The sequence below is a fragment of the Notothenia rossii genome, assembly GCF_949606895.1.
Source record: "Notothenia rossii genome assembly, chromosome: 4".
NCBI lineage: Eukaryota > Metazoa > Chordata > Actinopteri > Perciformes > Nototheniidae > Notothenia > Notothenia rossii.
In genome coordinates, this window is record NC_136902.1 from 15,541,166 (window position 1) to 15,562,893 (window position 21,728).

Here is a 21,728-nt window from a genome sequence, read left to right on the forward strand (position 1 = left end):
GTCTCAAGACAAGTATGTTTAACACAACAAGTGCATGTTTTAGCATTTTGGGCATGGATTATTAGATTTTTTATATGGGGGACATGAAATGTCCTCCAATTCTGGAATGACCCATATGACAGTTTTTCACGCTGCCCTCCTTCACCGATTTGGCCGCAGATGCGGAACTCTCGCCTGATGGTTACCTCTTGCACCTTAACTTTGAATAGTGGCCCGCTAGTGCTGCTGCTGACGCCATCTGATATGTTTAGTTTTTCACCCAGTATCTTTATTTCGTCTTCCAAACTCTTTCGGGACTGCTGCAGCTCCATATATTTATCTCTCAGTGTCATGGCGGCGCTCGCGTGCTTTTCTTTCTCCGTCTTCTGTCAGGCCCTGCATGAAAACTAGCAGCTCTTGGATTAATTTACATGCTTCCTCTGCATCTGCTTTTTCTTCAATTTTGTCAATTTTGTTTTCTGCTATTTAAAATAATGTTCGTCTGTTTTTATCAGCAAAAGTATCTTCTTCATCATCTTCTATACAACGCAGATATTTACAGACCTCCACCATCCGGTCCCAGTTTTGCTGACTCAGAGCAATGGTGGCGCGAACTAGGAGAATCTGCAAATCCATATTTTCCTCACAATACAATGTTATCTTTCTTTTCCTGGTTCGTCTCAGGATAAAAGCCCTCTTTTAATCCGTTTAGAGCTAATATCCTGGCTAGCTCGCCAATATATGTTGCACTCAAGGGTGTAACTTTGGTTTGAGAAGTGTGGGGGGGGGACACACACACACACACACAAAACAGGGGGTCCTCTGCAATGAAACATTGTTCTCGATTTAATTCCGTTTCCTGCCTTTCTACAAATATATATCAGGGACTATGGTGTTAACTAATCCAAGAAAAATGTGTAGTGTATATAATGAGTGTGCAAACTTATCTATCCATGAACCTGTTTTATTTGTGATGACCTCACATCCTATAGGGGGGTCCGGGGGCATGCACCCCCGGTAAGATTTGTTTCTTTAAATTGAAGTTAAAGGCATCAATCTGGTGCACAAATTAAGAGATTTATGGATACAGCTCTCAAAACTCATATGAAACAGAACTGTATATATTTCAATACTCCAAAAGCCATAATATGCTCACAACCAATAAGAAATCATTGATATACTCCTCTCTATATCTTTATCTTACCTAGTCTGCATTCTTTATTTTTATTTATGTGTATTTTACTAATCACTCCCCTTCCAAACTGTGTTTTTATTTTTTTACTGACATTGGAATTATTTTTTAACTTATTTTGAACAACTATATTAAATAGATGGAAATATTTGTTTAGACCAAACTGTTTGAGACCCACTGAGATAACTTAAGACTAAAGTTTACAATATAATCACTCAGCGAGTCCTTTACCTCCCTGAGCTGATGTTATCTCAGTCTGACAGGAGAGGACTCTCCCTCTCCTTATTGTTGAAACAGCTTCTAATCTCCGTTAGCTCCGAGCTAGCACCAGATGCTAACAACAACCCCTGTAACTCTCTCTGTCTTTCTCTGTCTCTCTCTCACACACAAAATGCGCTCCTGTCACACACACACACACACACACACACACACACACACACACACACACACACACACACACACACACACACACACACACACACACACACACACACACACACACACACACACACACACAGACGCTCCTCCGTGACGATGACCACAAAAACACATTTGAAAAGTGGGGGGGACACAAACGGGATTTTGAAAAGTAAAAGTGGGGGGGACATGTCCCCCCTGTCCCTAGTGGAAATTACGCCCATGGTTGCACTCAAGGACTCAAGCGGACATCACTTGTCTTTTCTCACTCGTGGAAACTTTATTAAGAACCAAAAACTCCGTCACAGTTCCCTCAACCACCGAGGAAGAAACGCTCTTCCTCACCTTCACGCCCTCAGGCGGAGCCTTGTGGCGAAAACAGGCAACTACATGCACAAACTAACCCTGCTTTAACAGTAAACATAACATGCAACCATTCATACATAGTTGGCACAAAGACACTAGACAAATAAACATAACACATCGTGAACTATATCATCACACATACTTATTTGATTAATAAAATGTAAACCGATCTTTTTCATATGGGTGTTTAGAGTTGTGTGTGTGTGTGGGGGGGGCATCAAATCATAATCTTGCCTAGGGGCACCAACATGTCTAGAACCGTCGCTGGATACACTGCATTATGTAAATAGGGGTATGTAAATATGATGTAAATAGGGGTATTTAACAAGTAACAAGTAATGTAATGTAATGTATATATGTAATAGGCCTATAATTATACCAATTTAGAAGATAAAACCTGACTGTGAAGGGGGGAGCTAATAGAAATGTAATGGAAATAGGAAGACTTCTGTGAAGAAGTGTCAATACCGTGGCCATAAATGTGATCTCTATTTAGCATTTATTCAAAAAATATTCTTTCATGAATGTTCCAACAGATGGCAGCAGATATACATTTGGCCACTGCTATGCAGCAGCTACAACAAACGCTTCGGAAAGGGATTTCCGTGCTCCACATAAGCAAAAAAACAAAGCCTATTGGGAAATGAGTTCTTTTCCTAGCGTCGCCAGACTCTTTCAATTGGCTTCACGTACTACAAGTACTACATTTCCCGACAAGCACTATGGCCCTTTAGGAGCTGTCCCAGCTGGTTGCGTAGGTGCGTCACATTTCATCAAGCGGACCGTTCAGCTGTTTCAAAAAAGCCGGTGCTGATAACATTAATTTACCGGAAGTTAATCGTCCGTGCCTTCAAAATAAAAGTTCTCCACCCTTGGAAAATAATCAATAGCTTATCAATTACACATATATTTTTCTTCTAATATATTCAATTTCATTTTGTTACTTTAACAAAGCAACAATAAACCCGCAACCACATGTGTTGTACAATCTGGATTGTTATTTTATCGAACAAGGGTTTTATTCTGAAATTAAGAACCAGAAGGTGTACATCCTTTTTTCCTGTCTTAGCAGTTGGTGCTCCTGATCGGGCGCAATTGCTCCAACGAGCCGGGGAGAGGTGAAGAAACCGCAGGAGCTCAACGATGGAGCACTTTTAAGAGATAACGACGAGCTCCCTCGTCGGAGATAATTAAACAGGGTCATCTACATGACCAAAGAAACAGGACCGGCAACTAGAAACGCAAACGTAACAATCATGCAATTTAAATATAGACGAATTTAAGCAACCGCTTCTTCTTCAAGGTTACATCGCTTGAAGACGCCCCAGCATCCCCCTTGTCGTAGATCAGCTGGTTGTTTGATCATCACCGGTACTGACCATGTCTGTGGAAGAGAAGGGCTACCCCGACGCTATGCTTCTGCTGCGGGCCGAGGTCGAGCGTCTCTCCCGGGAGCTGAGTGAGACCACGAACGAGAAGATCCAGGCGGCTGAGTACGGGCTGGCAGTGCTGGAGGAGAAGCAGCAGCTCAAGCAGCAGTACGACGACCTGGAGATCGAGTACGAGGCTGTCAGGCAGGAGGCGGACCAGCTCAAAGAGGTTAGTTGATTTTTGAAAATCACAGAAATTACTTAAGATGAATCTCCATATTCTATTTATAGGCCCTACGAATCAACATTGTGTACACACTAAAACCCTTATATTTATTGGGCGAATACATATTTGTGTCACCATGAGAACAGATTTACATTGAGCTTTTTAATGTCCTTATTTGCATAGTGTCATCCCAGTATTCTACTGTGATATTTGGCATCTGTCTTTTATCCTACAAGGTCAAAACTGCTAAATGAAGATGGGATGCTTCCCCTCTTGCTGCTCCACACCCCCACCCCCTCTTTACTCTGTGCCCCCCATTGCACTGCCACCTTTATTTATTTATACAGCTCTTCTGGCCTCTTTTGAAGACATTCCTGTCTGACTCTCAGCTAGTCTAGGCCTAGTGTTTCCGTTTCCACCCCACTTCTTCTATGTCTTAATCATGAGTATATCTACTGACTGTACAATATATGCTACATAATGACTGTGTATCTGCAATACGTTGCTGTGCAAGCTTGATATAGAACATCAAAACCAATCAGTCATTCAGTCGCATCATATGTTGTTGTTTATTGGTCAAAGAGTGTTTAGTCTAAGTTCCTTTTTTAAATTTACATTACATGGAGAGTTGACATTAAAAAATAAATGTAAATGTATGATTGGTATGATATATTATCTTGTCAAAGTGTCTCTCAGCTTGGGCCCTCTTCTGTGAACAATAATTACTAGTTTAGTTTGAAAGGGGCGGGAGTAGGTTTGAATTTAAACCTTCCCGCTCGGTAGAAAGAGGGATGAAACCAAACCAGACCAGTTATGACCTTTGGGAATGGAAAGAATGTTAAGAGTGACGATTCAAGCTGGACTCAAGAGTCAGATAAAGCCTGTGTCTGTTTTTTCAGGACAGTGGCCTGACTTATTCCCTACTGTTGTATCATATTGTGTCCACGTTTCTTCACTTGAGCAGCAGTTAGAAGTAGAAAAGTATGGCTGTAAGTGACGTAAGGCAGACATTTCCACCAACGGTTGCAGCCTCCTACTCCTGTGCCCAGAAGTAGTCATGGAAATAAATCAGATTCCTGTTTTTTCACACATGCTTGTTCATGGTTGCTCACATCCTCCTTTGAGATATGTGTTCTTCCTGAGTCTTCCTAGGCCAGACAACCAATGGCTTAGATCATGGTAAATCCCTTATTACCTTGCCAGAAATCTGCTCGTCTCTCCCTTGGGTTTCTGTGCTTTTCAGTAGAGAGACACCAGAGAGAAAGGGGTTTTCCAGCGCTATGCTTCTCCCTCTTCTCTCTCCGTCTTCCACCCTCTCTCTAGTTGTTGTTATTGTCTTTGGCAAGAAGACCTTGTCAGCCACAAAGGACAGCAAACATATCTGTATAGAAGAAATGGACGGGAAATGGTCTAAAACAGAAACCAACTAAAACATAAAAAAGAGGCACAGGCTATTCAGGAGATATTTCTAGATTTTTCAAAATATGCCATTTGAAGTCTGGTAAAAAAAAAAGAGACTGTCATTGTGAGTCTATTGAGACTCCTAGATTTTTTTTCTTTCAGGCACATAATGGAACACAAACATCCATCTGTGTAGGCAATAAACTCAATTGTTTGCTCAAAACTGTGGCAGAGGTTCTTTCTTTTGCCTCAGGGTTGGGTTATACAGGTTGTAGATTGCTGATCAGATGTTAAGCCTTGAAAGACCTGCTATGTTCCTTTATCCCTCTACCCAGCCCCCAACCCGGCCTCTGTATGAAGGCCAGAAGTGATGCTATCACATAAGAAAAACAAACACATTCTTCTGACATCCCTCCCTACTTCCTCTCTATTGTCTGAGGAAAGCAGTTGATAGTGGGGAGCCAACATAAGATAAGCTACTGTCCCAGTGGCTTATCTTAGTGTTCAGTTGCCACTCAAAAATCAAATGTCGGCTATAATTCAAGAAATCACTTCAATTTTGAAAAGACAAATGCCATATTTATCAGCCTCAAATTTGTGTTGCTCTTTTTTGCGGGACATTTTGAGGAAGGTCAGACTGACAGTGTGGCTTTGTCTGCAGCTGTTACAAAGCACATAAGACAGTTTTCTCATTGGTCAGGTATACATTCCATGTCCTCTTTAGTACACAACTACTATTTACACTGACTGTGGCTAGTGTTTGGGTGTGTATTCGACGAGGACTTGGACATACTGGAATAGATTGTCTGGGAGATTTACAAAGCAGCTCCAAACAAGAGCCTCTCCACTGACCACACACCTTTCGTCTTGCTTACTGGTATGTAAATGTAAAGAGCTCAGATTTATGTGTATTCATAGCAATTGAAATGCCAAGATAGATACCCCTCTTTTGTCTCCTGCTGGATGTAAACAGCTAACCAGAAATCATCATGACAGTGAGCAAACTTACCCCCGCAATTCCCCACCTTCTTACTTACCCTTGGGCAGGGCACTTATATTCACACAGAAACACACTCCCACATACCCGCTACTCTTGAGGCAGGAAGATGGAGGAATTCTGCGCACTGCTGTTGCTTAGTAACGGCACAGCTCTGTGTTTTAATCTGAGTGGCTGTGCTGCCTTCCTCAGCAGGTGCTGCTTCCTGGGTGTGTTGGTTGATGACTCCATAACGATCATATACCTGCTAGATAGAATAGCACATATTGGCTGGAAGATACCATGTATTGGTTAATGGTATTCATAGGCTGTTCTCTGATGTATCTTATAATAAATGTTAAGGTCACTGGCATGGACTTGCCCCCCTGCTGTTCCTCTTTCTCATTCATTTCATAGCACTCCAACCAATAAATGAATATCTCTACCCATTATTTGCTCGTCACTAGGGATCAATGCCATCTATATGTTGATGTTCCCATTTCCATTTCCATCTTCTCCCTCTTGAGTTCACTGCAAAGTAAGTAGCCTGACCATCTGCTGGTACATTACAGAGAACGTGAGCACACTTCTCTGTCCTACTTCGTGGAGACTTGCGTTTACCTCTGCTAAGGCTTATATTTCCACTTACCCGCACATGTATTTGTGATTGTGTGACTTTTCAAGGACATTTGATAAACAGTACATTATAGCTTAAGTCACCGGCTGATACAGTGAGCTGTTCCCTCTTCAAATAGTGCTCTGATAAAGGTACCCTTGCATGCTAGAGTTCTTGTTGAGATAAGGATGTGTGGACTTTCCCAGTTATCAATCAGATTGCAGAGTGCAGTCTCAGTCACAAGGCACAGTCGCTAATGACATTACACTACACTCAGTGTACAGTGGAAAGTGAAGTTCCCTCAGCTGCTTTTGATGTTTTTTTAATCACGGTGAAATATTTTTCTGTATGGGGGGCTTCATGTTTAGCCACTCTGTCTTTCTAAAGCCTACTTGAATGAAATAAGATGGAAAAGAGAAGCCACAAAGATGTGATCTTCCATCAGACCAATAGAGCACCACACACTCCAAACTTTTATTTCTGATACAAGTTCTTTCTTTTTTGGGATTAGATATATTGAAATATTAGCACTTGAATGGCAACACCCTTGGAGCTCCTTGGTCCTTAGGCCCTGTGGTCATTCAGTTGCTCACAGACCCTGTTCCTCCTCTGCAACGCTCCTATCAATGTAGCGACAGCTGTGTAGCTGGTGGAATTCAAACAGAAAATCAGAACCCTAAATATTGTTAAGCTCAGTAAAACTCGTCCTCTGTGCTCGGCTCGCTGGCCCTTTGTGTCCTGAGCCAACTGGGGTTAATGGGTCTTGGGTGTCATAGATGAGAGAGGGTTAAATGCCAGCCGAACAGTGTATGACAAAAGAGAGTGAGAGGGGCGTCCCATTGTGGTTACATTTGAAAGGATTGGGCACTTTTGTCCTCTTTGAAAAGGCAGATCACTAAAGGATATATCTTTATATGTATCTGTTGTGACTAAGACTTTTCTGTGATGTTAAATGGATTGAATGCTGATTGGATGTTAGTATAAATATGAGGACCCAAAACCCATCTTTTCACTTATATTAGGAGTCATAAATATTATATTCTCATATTATTGGATTGCCACACAAAGCTTTGTTTCAGCATCAGATCACTCACATCATCTCTATTTTCTTTATTTTATATATATCACAACCTTAGATCTATCCTTATGGTTCATTCAGCTCTCTTATGTATTTGGCTCCATCTGTGACCTAGCATATGCTTGTCCAGGGTATTTTTTTTTACCCTATTTTTTTTACTGGACGACAAGTCTGCAGTTAAGGGGTAATCTTTCTAAATGGCACTAAATAAAGTCCTAAATCCCCTACCCTCCGGGCGTAAGAGGATGAATCACAGCAGCTATTCACAGAGCTTACGGAGGTCTAGGAGTCTGCCAGGCCCAGCCACACTCAGAAGCCTCCATAGCCAGGGTTAGGCTGGACAGAGTCTGTCAGGAGCTCTTCCAAAACTTCCATATTGTCTCTGTGCTGTCCTGGTAGCCTTACGCAGTGGCTGCCATGCCTATCCATCAGTGCTCTTAGTGCTTTTCGGGCCTGGAACTCTGCTGTATATGAATCTCAACCCCAATTGGGATGTGAAAATTGTTGTAAAGGTCATCTACACAATCATTTTGCAAAACGTGATGTGTCCAGACAGTCTGGTTATATAGACTAATGTAGCCTTCTGTGTTGCAGAAGGCTGACCATATGGTATGAAAGTAATGAAAGACTTATTCCGCCCAGTTTTCGGTAAAACGGCCCGCTGCTAATCCGTAATGATTTTAAAGGCTTTTGTCTTTAACGCTGATAAACAAAATGCCATCAGCATCCGTCTACAGTTCAAGCACAGGCCACATTTCCTCTGGAGCATTAATACTGTTTGAGTGTGTCTGAGTGGGTATATTGTTTGAGCTGCACAATTGTTGTTGTCTGAGTAAAGTGGAGTGTTTGTTTAGTATGTTTGAATACAAATAATGGCAGTGTAGAAGGAACCTATATTCAGTACTTGGTAGCAGTTTTTTTGGCATACTCAGGACTTTGGAGTCTTCTCTGAAACCTCCAAAGAGTTTCTCCACAAGACTCTGAGAGAATGTTGTTAGCTGTAGCATTGTGACTGCCAAAGGGGTTATTGTTTATTATCAAATGTTGTGTGCGTCATCAGATCACACTCAACAGACACAGCCTTATGGTTGCAGTAAAAAGTGGATAATTTTGTATTAATTTTTTTATTCCCCATATTTCAAAGCCTACATTATACACAGTGTACATGTATAACCTTTGAAATACCATTGGATAAACATTTCTATTAAACATTCAGACAAGTCAAACGTGCACGTAGAGAGGCTGTATGGCAGCCCAGCATGGTCATGATTCTACCAGTCTAATCCACTTACTGAAGACCAGGGGCAGATCAGGCAGGAGTGCCGGCTAAAAGCAGAAGATGAGGTCATAGCCATAGCTGTATGCCTCCAACAATACAACATGGTTCTCTCAGTCAATGGGCCAGTTTCCAGTTTCCCTTCTCCTACATCTTGGCTATTAACTATAAATCTGTCAACAAAGAAGCCAGTGTGTGTGAACGTGACTGAGATAGATTTATTCCTTCTCTCCTACATGTCCAGCTGTCTTTATTGTGTAGTTTGATCAGCTTTTGGCCTACGAACAACTTTTCAGTTTAGTTCATGTCAACTTGAACAGTTCAAGGTAGGGTCATATTTATTTGTATTGAGACACTGGTGTATTATATAAACATATGAATCAGCTAAGAGTGTGGGTAGTGTGCAAGTTGTTTGTTTTGAACCCCGCCTACATCATTCCTGTTATAGCCTTAAGATTTAGACTGTCAGATTGTCCACAAACCTTCCTATCATTTTTGTTACATAATCTAAGCAATATAATTGACACAGAATGACACCCTCCAATTAATGTATGGCGTTGTGTTCTGACAATTCAAATGACTACGGTTTTCCTGTAACCATAAAAGGCCTCGTGCTGAGTCTAGGCGAAGCTTGGCTCTGTCAAATCTTTTTTCTTCCTTCTGATGAATGACTTCAGAATCTCTTGTCCTTGCCCCCTGCTCTGCATCCTGTTTACTGGTGAGGAGTCTGGCTTTTTATAGCAGAGAGGAAGTGTATGGAATATGGCTCTGTATCAGTCCGGATATGTTTTGAATGGATCAGAGGAAAAGACCACATCAAGCTTATCAGGCACTTATTGTCACCTCTGTACAACAAGGAATCATTCTGATAAATGCTTTTCTTCCCTGCCTTCTTAACATTAACACTCACTATGCGGCAGGAACTTACATTCAATAGCCGTATAAAATCAGCTTTTACTAAATGTAGTGTGCCTCAAAAGACGTCCATGTCCACATGTACCCTTATAATGTGCGCATTACTTAACTGAACTTTGAAACACAAAGAGAATATTGAGGGTTTTCCCACAGTAGTGTTTTTGTATCCCTTTATGTTAAATATATCCCTAAAAACAAAAGATACGAGATTGGGGTGCATCGCATGCTTATTAACATATACAAATAGCAAGAGCAAGCTTGTTTCAGCTATAAGTGGACAGATGGTGGGACCCCCCCCCCCCACAGCTATACACACATGCACACAAGGGTAAGACATGCCCCGCCCATATCCTCCAACTAAGGATGAGTTTTGTTGTGCCCTTTCCTCCCTGCAGATTGTCCCTCGGGTTTCTGTGGTTCAGACCCTTCATTAGGAGATCAGATGTAGACCGATAGCGTCTCTGTTTACATGAGTGCTTTCTGACACAACCTTCTCCGGTTCCTCTGAAAGTCCACTCATCTCAATTATCTCCTGACTAGCAGAGCAGTGCCACCCATCTCACCTAAATTCATCAAACCAGAGGGCAGATTCTGAAAACATATTCTCGTTTTAACAGGCCATCTATTCATAACAAACTCAATTTTAAAGGATTGTCCCTCAGCCCTGGGGGTCCTTTTAACCTCAACACCACCAATCAGAGAACAGCAGTGTGCCTACATTGTCTCCAGACTCTTTACCAACTCCTCACCGCCACCTTCCTCCTCTCCTCCAACTTCCCCAGGCTCCTATTGTAAATAGGCTAGTGGGTCTGGGGCTCCTTGTTGCAGTGTGTCGTGCCTAAGTCTCATTGAGCTCACGCTTTGAAACCCTGAGGCATGGTAGAAAAGAGGAGCGAGAGGGAGGAATTGGGAAAGGGGTGACAGGGAGGGGAGATGAGAAGACAGAGTTGTATGGTCAGTCAGGGGGTTGCCTGTACAGAAATAATAATATTAGAGTTTGGGCTCAGAGAGAGCGAGGAGAGGAGGGGTTTTAATTGGATGTGTGCCAGTCTCTCAGGGGTCCTTGGGAAATGGGGATAGCAGACCCAGAAAGGAAGACGCGTTTGGATGGGAGGGGCACTGGGCAGTCCCGGTGTTTCCTGTGGGAATCAGCTCACTCTCGTTTATAAATAGTAGAAGAATGAGAGTTCCTCTATCAACTTGCTTAATGAGTTTAAAGTGCTTAATAGAAAATGACCAGCTATCTCTTTTTGTGTTCCAACAATGCTTAATAAATATGCATCACATAAAAGAGCCCCAGGGGGTTTTCCAGCATTTGTTTAGGACTAAAGGACATTGTGGTTATGGTTAGTAATATCTTTCATCTCTCTCCATCATTTTGTTTGCACACTCTGTGGTTTGAGAGAGATGTATAGGTACAGGTATTGTAGAGTTGACCAAGTATGTTTTGAAAAGGGAATGAAAGAAGTTACAAACCATAGAAACTAATATGTCTGCTCTATGCATATACTGTTTTATATTTAGGCCTCAATACTACCTGAAAAGAGAATATTATTATTATTTCTTATGTGCAGAGAGGCTGAGAGGCTATTAGCACTTACCTCATTCTCTACAAACTGACATGGCCTCATATGGAAGGCTTGCCACCCTGATCCAAGATGTAGCCTCACTGGTAGAGATTGTGCGTTCACAGTCACATTCAGAATTTAATTACTGCAAATACGGAAGGGAGGTCATCAGTCTGTGTCTGGCCGCCAGCAAAGGCAGGACCAGCCCAAGAGACCCTGCTCTGGGTTTGTGAGAGTGAATGGAGATAGGAAAGGACAGTTGGGGAATGAGAACGAGATTGGGAGATAACTTCAGCCATTATGAGTGGGAACACATGTAATAAGTAGGGATGAAAAGTTGCATTCAAGTGGCAACATACAAGGCACCTTAGATGAAAAACCTCAGGGAAGAAAGCACTTTGAGCTTTCCCTCCCCCATTCGGTCAATGCTTTCCTCTGATTGATTAGACATGTCTCGACACTAATGGATGACTAGGGCGATGAGTGGAAATGCATTAAAGTCTGAAAATTGCAAACTCTTATAAATGAGTATTGTTGAGGTTTAATGATGGGAGGTGAAGAGTCTTGAAAACAACCCCACCGACACTAACCATATACAAATACACAAACAATCGGAGTCAATGTGTATTTCACCTCCCCCCTTTTCCTGCAAACCCGACCTTGGACCTTGTAAGAAAATGAAATCACGTGTGTGTGTGTGTGTGCCTGGCCCCGGCTGGCCAGCTGCTCCCCTACTTCGTCATTTATGTCTGTAACAGCGAGGGGCTTTTCAGCTGAGGAGGTCGTACGTAAAGGCTCCACAGGGAGCAGTTTCCTTTAGGAAATATGCTGTCATACCCACCAAACAAAGACTTGGTCTGTTGTGTGTTTACTTTGATGTAGACTTGACCAATTGGCAAAGACTTCAAAGCATGAAGACCAGCAAGCGGTTAGTGCAAACTAATCTCAAATGGGAGAGGTATGGGACCTGAGGACTGATGCCAGAGAAGAGTTAGCCGTGCTAGGCTGTGCTCTGTAGCCGCCATCTGGGTTGGTGTCCAGCCTCGACTGACCGCCTCCTGCTCTGTCACTGTAATTGCCATAGTTACCATAACAACGGCTGTTCCCCTGGGGTGCAGGCGCGTGGACCTGAGGGATCTGATCCAGCGACAGTGTCAGGCAGAAAGGGGAACCGACAGGCGTTGATAAGGCAGTCTTTGCGTTGTGAATGCCTTGAGCCAATGTGATATGAAACATTGCCAGGATATGAACAATGATAAAGAACTCAGAGCTCAGACGCTGATATGGTGGTGCCATGTATCAGCCTTATAGAATCTCTGCTCTCCCTTGAGACATTGGCTTTTTCCTCCATTCTGTAGCAGATTTAGCTGCTGAACAATACAACTGATTAACAGCAGTCAATTCATTCACAAGGAAGCATCTGTTTATCTATATAAGATATATATTCCCAAGACAAAAGTAAAATCGCTGTGCTTTAATACCCTTCGGTTTCACAGAACTGAAAGATTGTCCTGGTTATAAAGAGAGAAACAAAAACAGTAACTTGATTTTAAGAAAAGCATTCTCAGGAAACCCTTAACCCAGCTGAAGTCTGTTGTTTCTGTAAATGTTGATAGAGGAACATGGTTTATTTTTAGATTCAGCCAGCATTTCCCCTTTTTCATGAGTGGCATGAAAATGACCTTTTCTCATTATGTTACAGCATGTAAAAGCTGCCTTCGTCTTACATAATCACGAAGGCTAAATAAACTGTGCTCCGACTCAGGTTCTGCGGCTCGCTGTGTCATAATGACTGTTTGGCCCTGTTATAACGCAGGAGCCAGTCGACGAACACCCACATTATAGCCCCTTCAGGCTGACGTCAACACTATGACAGCGGGGGGGCTTAATTGTCTTCTCTTTTCCGATGTTGCACCATCAATAAAAGGCTCCTGTCTTTTTGAGGAATACAAAGCATGTTTGAACTTGAGGTCTGTTCTGACCAAAGGCTGACTTCAGACAGTCTCTAATGCTGAATTCAGATAAGTAGCATGCGTGAAGTCGGAATAACATATGAAGTGTAGTTTTCCCCAGCGAGATCTGATGAAAGCAGTAACCAGAGCTTAATCATTGCAGCCTGATGTAAGCAAAGAACATGTACGTAGAGATGTTGTATCACTGAGCTCCTGCAGCCCAATTAGGCTATTCTGATGTTTTCATGGTTGAAGATGACTTCTGCAGTGAGGTAGGTGTGTGTGTGTGTGTGTGTGTGTGTGTGTGTGTGTGTGTGTGTGTGTGTGTGTGTGTGTGTGTGTGTGTGTGTGTGTGTGTGTGTGTGTGTGTGTGTGTGTGTGTGTGTGTGTGTGTGTGTGTGTGTGTGTGTGTGTGTGTGTGTGTGTGTGTGTGTGTGTGTGTGTGTGTGTGTGTGTGTGTGTGTGTGTGTGTGTGTGTGTGTGTGTGTGTGTGTATCCATCCAGTGGCTCTATCTCTTCTAGCGTTCTCTCTTTCTCTGTCCTTCCCTGCAATTCGGGAGATCCAAAAGCTTCTTGTTTTTTTTCTATTCGGTTCACACCCTTAAGCATGATGAGAGCCAACTCTTGCGGCTAAATCATTTCTTTAAGGAAATGTATATCTTGTAAACTCGCATGTGGTTATTTTTCTCTAGCCTCTGCTTTCCAATATTCTCTGTAGTGTATTCCTTGCCTTTGGCATGCAGTGCATCGCCTCCGTGTTGCCAGCATTAGTTGCACACAGTGCTGGTGGAGACCCTACGAGGCTTTGAACACTCGCCTCCTTCCCCCTTTATCTCTGAAGGAAGAACATGCCCCAACATGGCAACACCAGGTGCTGCAGTATAGCTGACTGCAACTTGGCACCAAGGGAAAATGGAATGAGTGTATGTGTTGGGTCTGTGAAATTGTCCAGGCCTGTGTGTGAATAATAAGCCAACGGCTCTGTGCTATGCAGTGAATCAATATGGCTCAGTGCCAGGCAACAGCTAATAGTTCTGCTTTCCTCGCTCATATTCCTCTCGCCTCCTTTTTCCCTCTCCTTTCTCCTTCTGTTTGACACATATAACACATACATGTAAGTGTTAAGTATGACAGCTTCTTCTACTGATTTTGCCGTAGTAAATCCCTTCTTGAAAGGTACACATTTTAGAGTTTCAGAATTGGTGAGAAACTGTCCCTGAGGCATGAAGAGGAGAATTCACAACCAATCATTTCTCACGGGATGAAAGCAAATGTCTTTCTCTTCAATTTCTCACACACTGAAGACTAAAGTCTGAAGTTAATAATTAGCTTCTCTGTTACTCATTAAAGCAACTTGTCATTGGCCTTGGCATGACATGCACTAATCAGCAACAGCGCTTTGAGTAAATTGAGTTGACTAAAACAAGCAGACACTGCCATTTTACATGGTTTACATTCCTCAGAGAATAACGTTCTACAGAACGATGGAAAAACATGGTGAGCTGTTAAGTGCTGTAGAACTAAATGAAGTATAGTGTGGTGAGACGTAATGGTAGAATAGTAGGTCAACCCGCTGTGCTAGGTCACTCATGTGATGGGCTGCCCCAAGAGATCTTCATCATCAAAAGTTGATAATAGACAACTAAATATAGAGTTGTCGACACACTCCTCGAAGCAATCCGTCCCTTCAAAGTGGCTGGCTGCATAGTGGCTTGTGAATAGAGATGGTGACACAGAGGGAGTGCTTCACGAGGCAAACAAATCCATTTTTTTTTTTTTTTTTTATCCTGCCCCACCTCTCCTCCTCTGCTATCACATACTTGCTTGAACACTGCTTTGGCATCCAAGGTCAACCCCACCACTTCTCTATCTGTATGACTAACTAAACTGATCTAAATGATATTCTTCAGCATTAGTCACAAGCTCTCTTTGTCATAGCAGAAGAATGCGGCTGTAGAGACGGAAAATCTCAGCGCAACGTCAGCCCACTCTAGTCCACAGGGCTTGCCAAAGGCATATCACATTTCTGCATCTTGAGGCTGTTTCGTCTAGTATTGCACAGTAGGCATGTCCTCCTACTATCTGGGATCGTCTAGTGAGATAATCATGTCAGCATTATGCCTCAAATCAGTGTTTCCTTGGGGAAGCCATCTTACTCTCTATTTATTCTGTCCTTATACATTTAGAGGTTAGCCTTTTCCATTTTGTTTTGAATCTGGAACTAAGTTTATGCTCCCGAAGGTTTTATCAGCACATGTCTCCAGGTTTGTTTTGTTGTGTATGCATGCCTTATATTGTATTTCTATCTAATTTGAGAATGTATCAACCAACATAAAATACTTGACTGGGTCCCTGATAGCACAGCTCAATATGAGAAGTGGTTAACTTTTAGTTCAATCTGTCTCAGCAACAAATAATAAGCTGTCTGACTCTTCACTTAGTCTTATCCTGTTTGCATTACTGCCTCTCCTCTTGAAGCTAGCTTTACTTTCTTAATACATCCAGACTGAAGACCACAGAGAGCTGAATGGAAACTTTGACAATGACAAGATTATAGCCAGACCAGAGATAAAATAATCAGACCCAAATCCAAAGAGATTCCCTTTTGGGTTTTGGTCTTAAATGCAAGGCTTTCCAAGAGGACTCATCCCTATTGTTTGAAATACTCTTGGCCTCTTATTTAAATCCAGCCCTGTCCAGAGCTTTTATATTCTCTGCTGCAGATAGTCTTTAGTAGTCCTACCTATTGGTCTATCTCTGAATACACCTCTTCTCACTTCATGCCACAGAAACACTGCTCTCCAGTGGGAAATAAACCAAAAATAGAATTATACATTTGCTTTACTTGTGCTCCACAGGGCCTCTGAGACTTGCAGTATCGATCTGTGTGTTACTTGTCAGAGACCTAAAGCCCGTCTCCCTTGTGCTCTTGAATCAAAGTATCGGAGAAACATGCGCAGGAGAATTCTAAGCGCGGAAACCAACAGTGAACTCTCTACTTTAACATCCTACACCATGTAAGGTGTTGAACATTACCACCAGGGCTGTAGCCTGAGGAACCCAGTGTTTAGCATTCCCCTTCTATTTCTGAACAGGGATCATACAGCACAACAGAAAGATGACTGGTAAATCCTGATTCGTCTCACCTTCTAATCAGTGGACTTTGTGAGATGACAGGACGATATAATGATAATAACATGTTCAGGCTTTGACCACAAACACACAAGCTGGCCCGCTGCCATAGCAACATTTGTTTGGCTGTAAGGTAAACCCACATATAGAAGATTGAGTGTAATATAAACCTCATTACCAGAGAAACCAGTGTTTGGATAAAGGCTATACCTCAAACTGAAATGAAGGCATAGCAACAACATCCTTCCTTAATTTAGTCTGCATTCATGCACCCATGTGAGAGTCTTTTTTTAACCTTTTGAAAGTTTCCATGTGTTAATCTCATGACTAGGGTAGTCAGATCCTTTGTTTTAGTTTAAGCAATGTGGGGAAGTAATGGAAATAAGCGAAAAAGAACTCAGAGGCGTCTCATTTGATCAATCATGCTCAATCACATGATGCTTTTGATCACTGATGATGTGCTTTGATCTACACATGGCAGTGCACAGTCTGAAGAGGAGCCCGGCAGGGTGTCTAACCTCACCCCCTAATGCATGCACTCATCTGGAATCAGACATTCGGTTCTGTAGAGGGATAATTCTATTGAATTATTGACTTTCCTTTATGAAGCGTTAATGTTAACCTTAGCCCTCTGTGGGGAAATCCAGTCCAGACAGCGTGCTAATGACCAAAGATCTGCCTTTGATTAGCTTTACAAGAGATTAATAACCCACAGCGCTTACATGTCTAATGTAAAAAAAACGCAACATATGGCAAGCTAAAGATGAATTATACATTGGTTGGGCGGCTCACTATGGGATTACAGGCTTGGTCGCGTGCGTCCATAATTTAGCCTCCCCCAAATGTAGCCTAAACCCACGCTTGGGTAGCTGAGATTAAAGGCCTTGGGTCAGAGGGTGTTGGCTAGGGTCTGTACTTTATGTTTAGAGGACAGGCCTCTTAGATTGGACTGATTGGAGTCCCTTCAATGTCCACTATCCACCAAGATTATAATGATGGGATTCCCCTGTTTCTGATTGGATTATTCCTGTCTCCTGCAAAGACTTCCTCATCAAATACAGTCTCCTGCTGATTGTTGGTGTGATTTTAGAAGAAGAGGAAGCTTGTGGGGAAGTTATACGAATAGTTATTAAACAGACTTTTATCTAGAGTTAGTGACATAAGTTTTTTATTGACACACTTTGCCTGTCAATAAATGTCTAGTGAACCTTGAATTCAAGATAACTTAAGCCCCTCCCAGAAGTCGTATCGAGATATGTTTATACATGTTCTGAGCAGTCATTTGTTATTTTCCTTATCAATTAATATACTGCAAAATAACTTTTCATTAACCACTTTTCAGTTCAGTTCAGCCAACAAGATATTTAGTTTACTATTACTTAACTCAAAGAAGAGCCTTCCTCAAAACTGCGAAGCAAACAAATATTGAAATGCTTTTAAACTTGTATAACACAACAACATATTCTTGTCAATCACCCTCCAATTATTTTCTGTCATTTGACTCATTGACTAAGCAACTCATTTCAGCTCTTGTGTTGGCTTGGTAGTTACTGTATTCTATCTAGTGCAAAAGAAATTCAGGTTATCTGTCAAAGAAAAAAAGGCAATCTTTAGAGAACTAACACAATCAAATTTCAGTTATCACCATTTCAATCTGCTGTTGCTTCCAAATTAAACATGTTGTGTCCCAGGCTGAGGGTTTATCTCTTCATCCTTGCTCGCTGGATCCTGGAAAGTGAGAGAGATAATGTAGCCACCCTGCACCAGACATGATGTCACACACATCTGTAACCCACTAAAATAGTTTTACACTCACATATTTATGAAACTCTAACTCCTGCAAGTAGGCCAGTTCAACTAATGCAAATGTCCAGGTTATCCTTCCTCTAAAGGAATTACTGGGATTAGTGTGATAGGTAGTCAAATAGAAAAAATCCTGCAGATGTATGGGGGTAGCATGTCAGAGAGAAGAGACTGCACTGCAGCTGCTAACAAGGTCAGATGCAGGGCCTCAGGTGATTTCAGATTACTGCCTGCACTCCAGCTGTGAGGCGAGATGAGAATCAACTTTTCTACATGATCACTGGTGGTTACAGGAGTGGAAATGAAATCTATAATCAGGGCAGGGTTTCCGCTAGGATTTTTTTCTCGCCGGTCAAATGTCCGGACAGAATTTATTTTACCGGACAAATTTGAAATGTACCGGTCATCATTGTGTAGCAGAGTTTCCGTTAGCAGGTAATTACCGGACTATGACCGGATATGGTGATGTTTAAAACTCAGTTAATGGGAGTCATTTTTATATTGCTCCAGTTTATAATCGTAACAGATCGAAAAATTCAGATTCATTTTTCAATGAATGTTTCCACAAACATAATTATTACATTCAAAGAAACTACTTGTACTAGATGAAGTACATTCTTCAAAAGTTTACATTAACTTTGAATAATAACAAGAGAGAAACGGATCCTCTCTTTTCCCCTCTCCCTCCCTCCCTCTCTCTCCTGACGGCCTGTCAGTTTCTCATGCAGCGCGCTAAACAGTGGGCGGGGCTTCAGGTGATTATGCAGCAGCTGATCTTATCTCTCTCATGTCCGGTTACACTTCACTCGCGTTTATGTCCATATCGATCAGATCCAGCTTTCCTGATCGGCCTTTATAGAGAGCACAGATCAAACTATTAAGAGTGAATATCGGCCGATAATGATCGGTGGCCAATCGATCGGAGCATTTGACATTTTGACCGGCCGGTTTTGAATTTACCGGTTTTTATAAAATTTTACCAGCTAAAAACCGGTAATTACCGGCTAACGGAAACCCTGAATCAGGGGGATGATTATTTTGGGAAGGCGTATAGTAACCTAACCTAGATTCTGCTGCAGTTAGGGTCTTCCTCACTGTCAGTCTCTGTTCATATGAAGGTGCCTTGCAGGAAATCAAAAAATGAAGATCAAAATGAAGCCAGCATTATATATTTATTTCATTTTGCACAATGAAACTACAGGACTCCCCCTAGACTTGAACTGAGAATATCCCCTACAGAAGGTAGAAGCCTTAGCCTATATGTCTTCCATAGTTAGTCTTTCTTGCTGTCTTATAGGTAATCTTTATGAATTTCATCCCCCTCGGGCAATCCGTAAAAATCCAATATCTGCTGACCTTGGCATATTCTGCTATGATCTCCTGAGGTATTAAGAGCACTAGAACACAGGCCTCTCATCATCACCCAGACACTCGTGCGTTTGCTCTACTTTTACTGTTTGGCTTTCCCATCTGTGGAGTCAGTGCCGAGCATGTGCAGGGGAGGCCAGTGCGGAGGGGAGGGAGTGATGGGGGGGAAGATGGGATGATGCAGCCCAGATGGAGCCTAGATGGAGCCTAACTGATTATCTCTACGGGGCGACGGAAGGGTTTTGGGAGGTTATTCTAGCCCCAGTCCCTAGCTGAACCATAGTAATAGAGATTAGTGTCACTTAAGAATGGCTGAATCACTAAATCACCTTTTTACAAATCCCGATTGTAAAAATATAATAGCCTGTTAATGCTTCAATCCCCTGACTGACATATATCTGTCGTCTGGCCACTAAATATCATTAAAAATGTATATTCTAAACATTCTAAATAACGCTTCTCCTCCTTCATTGTATCTCCAGGCCTTTGGACAAGCCTACTCCAACCACAGGAAGGTGGCAGCGGATGGGGAGAGCCGTGAGGAGTCTCTTATCCAGGAGTCAGCCAGTAAGGAGGCCTACTACGAGCAGAGGGTCCTGGAGCTGCAGACCGAGGTCCGCCAGGCACGCAACATCCTCACCAACACCCAGTCTGAGAATGAACGCATGAACACCATCACCCAGGAGATGAGAGAGGTAAGAGTCGGAGATACACAATCAGACATATTCCAGAATGATTAGAAGTATTTAAGGATGTTAATAATACACACATGACATTTGAAAGGTCAGGATTGGATAAAGTCACTTCACAGAATATTACTGCTCAATAGAAGACACTGTATCGTGGTGCTATTTTCTCACGTCATTACTTTGAAAATGAACTATTTTCTGAGTTGAAGCAAACGGCTGTGTCTTGTTTGCCTGCAGCTTTCAAGAACAACGGGTGTCTTTGTCGATGTTTATATCTGTCTGAAGCTGCAGAAACATAACAGATATTTATCACTGATCAGTCTCAAGCCCTGTGTTTGTGAGCCTGCAGGAGGAAACTGGGGCATACAGTTTTACACTTTTTACAGATAGACTTTGTCTCTGTCATAATAATCATTTTGATTTTGCTGTCCAAGCCTGTGTTATTAAGGGCGTGATTGCAGAGTCAGCAGCTGGTACGTTTCTGACATGCTAAGACACGGGAAAACATCTTGCCTTTAAGCCTAATATGATCCTCCAACACTATTGTGATGCAGGTTGGAGTTATAATTACAGATCAGGGAAAGCACTGAGACCATGGGAAACATGCTCTGTAAGAAAAGAAGGCATGACATGATAAACTATTAATATCTCACATGGTGAATGACACTAGTGCTTAACCTGTTGCCCCACCTTTAGCATTAATGCTATGCCTCGTTATAAAAAAAGTGAACCTCAAACTAGTCGTTTGCCAACCGTCTGTTAACTGAAATGTTTAAAAAACAAACAAGATTAAGCCATGCCTCCCTATCGGGGCATACCCATACACATTATATAATTTTCTCTTAATCTTTCCTCACTAGCGTAATGCTAACCGTTATTGTCTGCGCCCCACTTTGGACAATGTCTGACCTATTCAGAGCCTCCATTTACATATATTCACAGCTAATTGACCTCATTAAAAGAGACAAGAGTGCAATGCAGTGCAGAGCGTGGGCTCTGAATAGTGTCTTTGCCGATGGCCATGCATGTGTGATTTTCTTTGATGAAGCTAGTGATGAGGAGATTGCATGAACAGAATAGCAGTGCAGGTTAAAATCACACGGACTGAGAGGAGAACAGAGCTTTGAAGAAGTACAGTACGTACAGGCAGGAAGATATAAAAGGATGAGAGGAGATGAACGGTGTGACAGGAGGGCAGAGGGAGCTTCTCAACTTAAAAGAGTTCCTTTGGTCTATGTTCCCTTGACACCCAAGCAAAGGCTGGAATATTAAGTAGGTTGGTTTGAAGTAGTTTGTGAAAAGAAGGAGCAGACTACATTTAACTTGCTTCTCTAGAATGGTCCAATCATCAGTGTGAGATTGAGCACTTTTTCATGTCTTCTTCTCTGTATAACTCTTTCGTCA

At 42.2% G+C, this 21,728-nt stretch overlaps 1 protein-coding gene across 2 annotated transcripts in view; it reads left to right on the forward strand.

Annotated features, from left to right (window-relative positions):
* The first annotated feature begins 3,026 nt into the window (after positions 1-3,026).
* LOC307037766 (protein bicaudal D homolog 2-like) overlaps positions 3,027-21,728 on the forward strand; it is a 41,931-nt gene continuing 23,229 nt past the window's right edge. For both annotated transcript variants that reach the window (XM_079678854.1, XM_079678855.1), the window contains exons 1-2: positions 3,027-3,553; positions 20,118-20,330. In XM_079678854.1, coding sequence (XP_079534980.1) covers positions 3,335-3,553; positions 20,118-20,330 — 432 coding nt within the window. In that variant the 5' untranslated portion in view covers positions 3,027-3,334. The remainder of the gene's footprint in view (positions 3,554-20,117; positions 20,331-21,728) is intronic.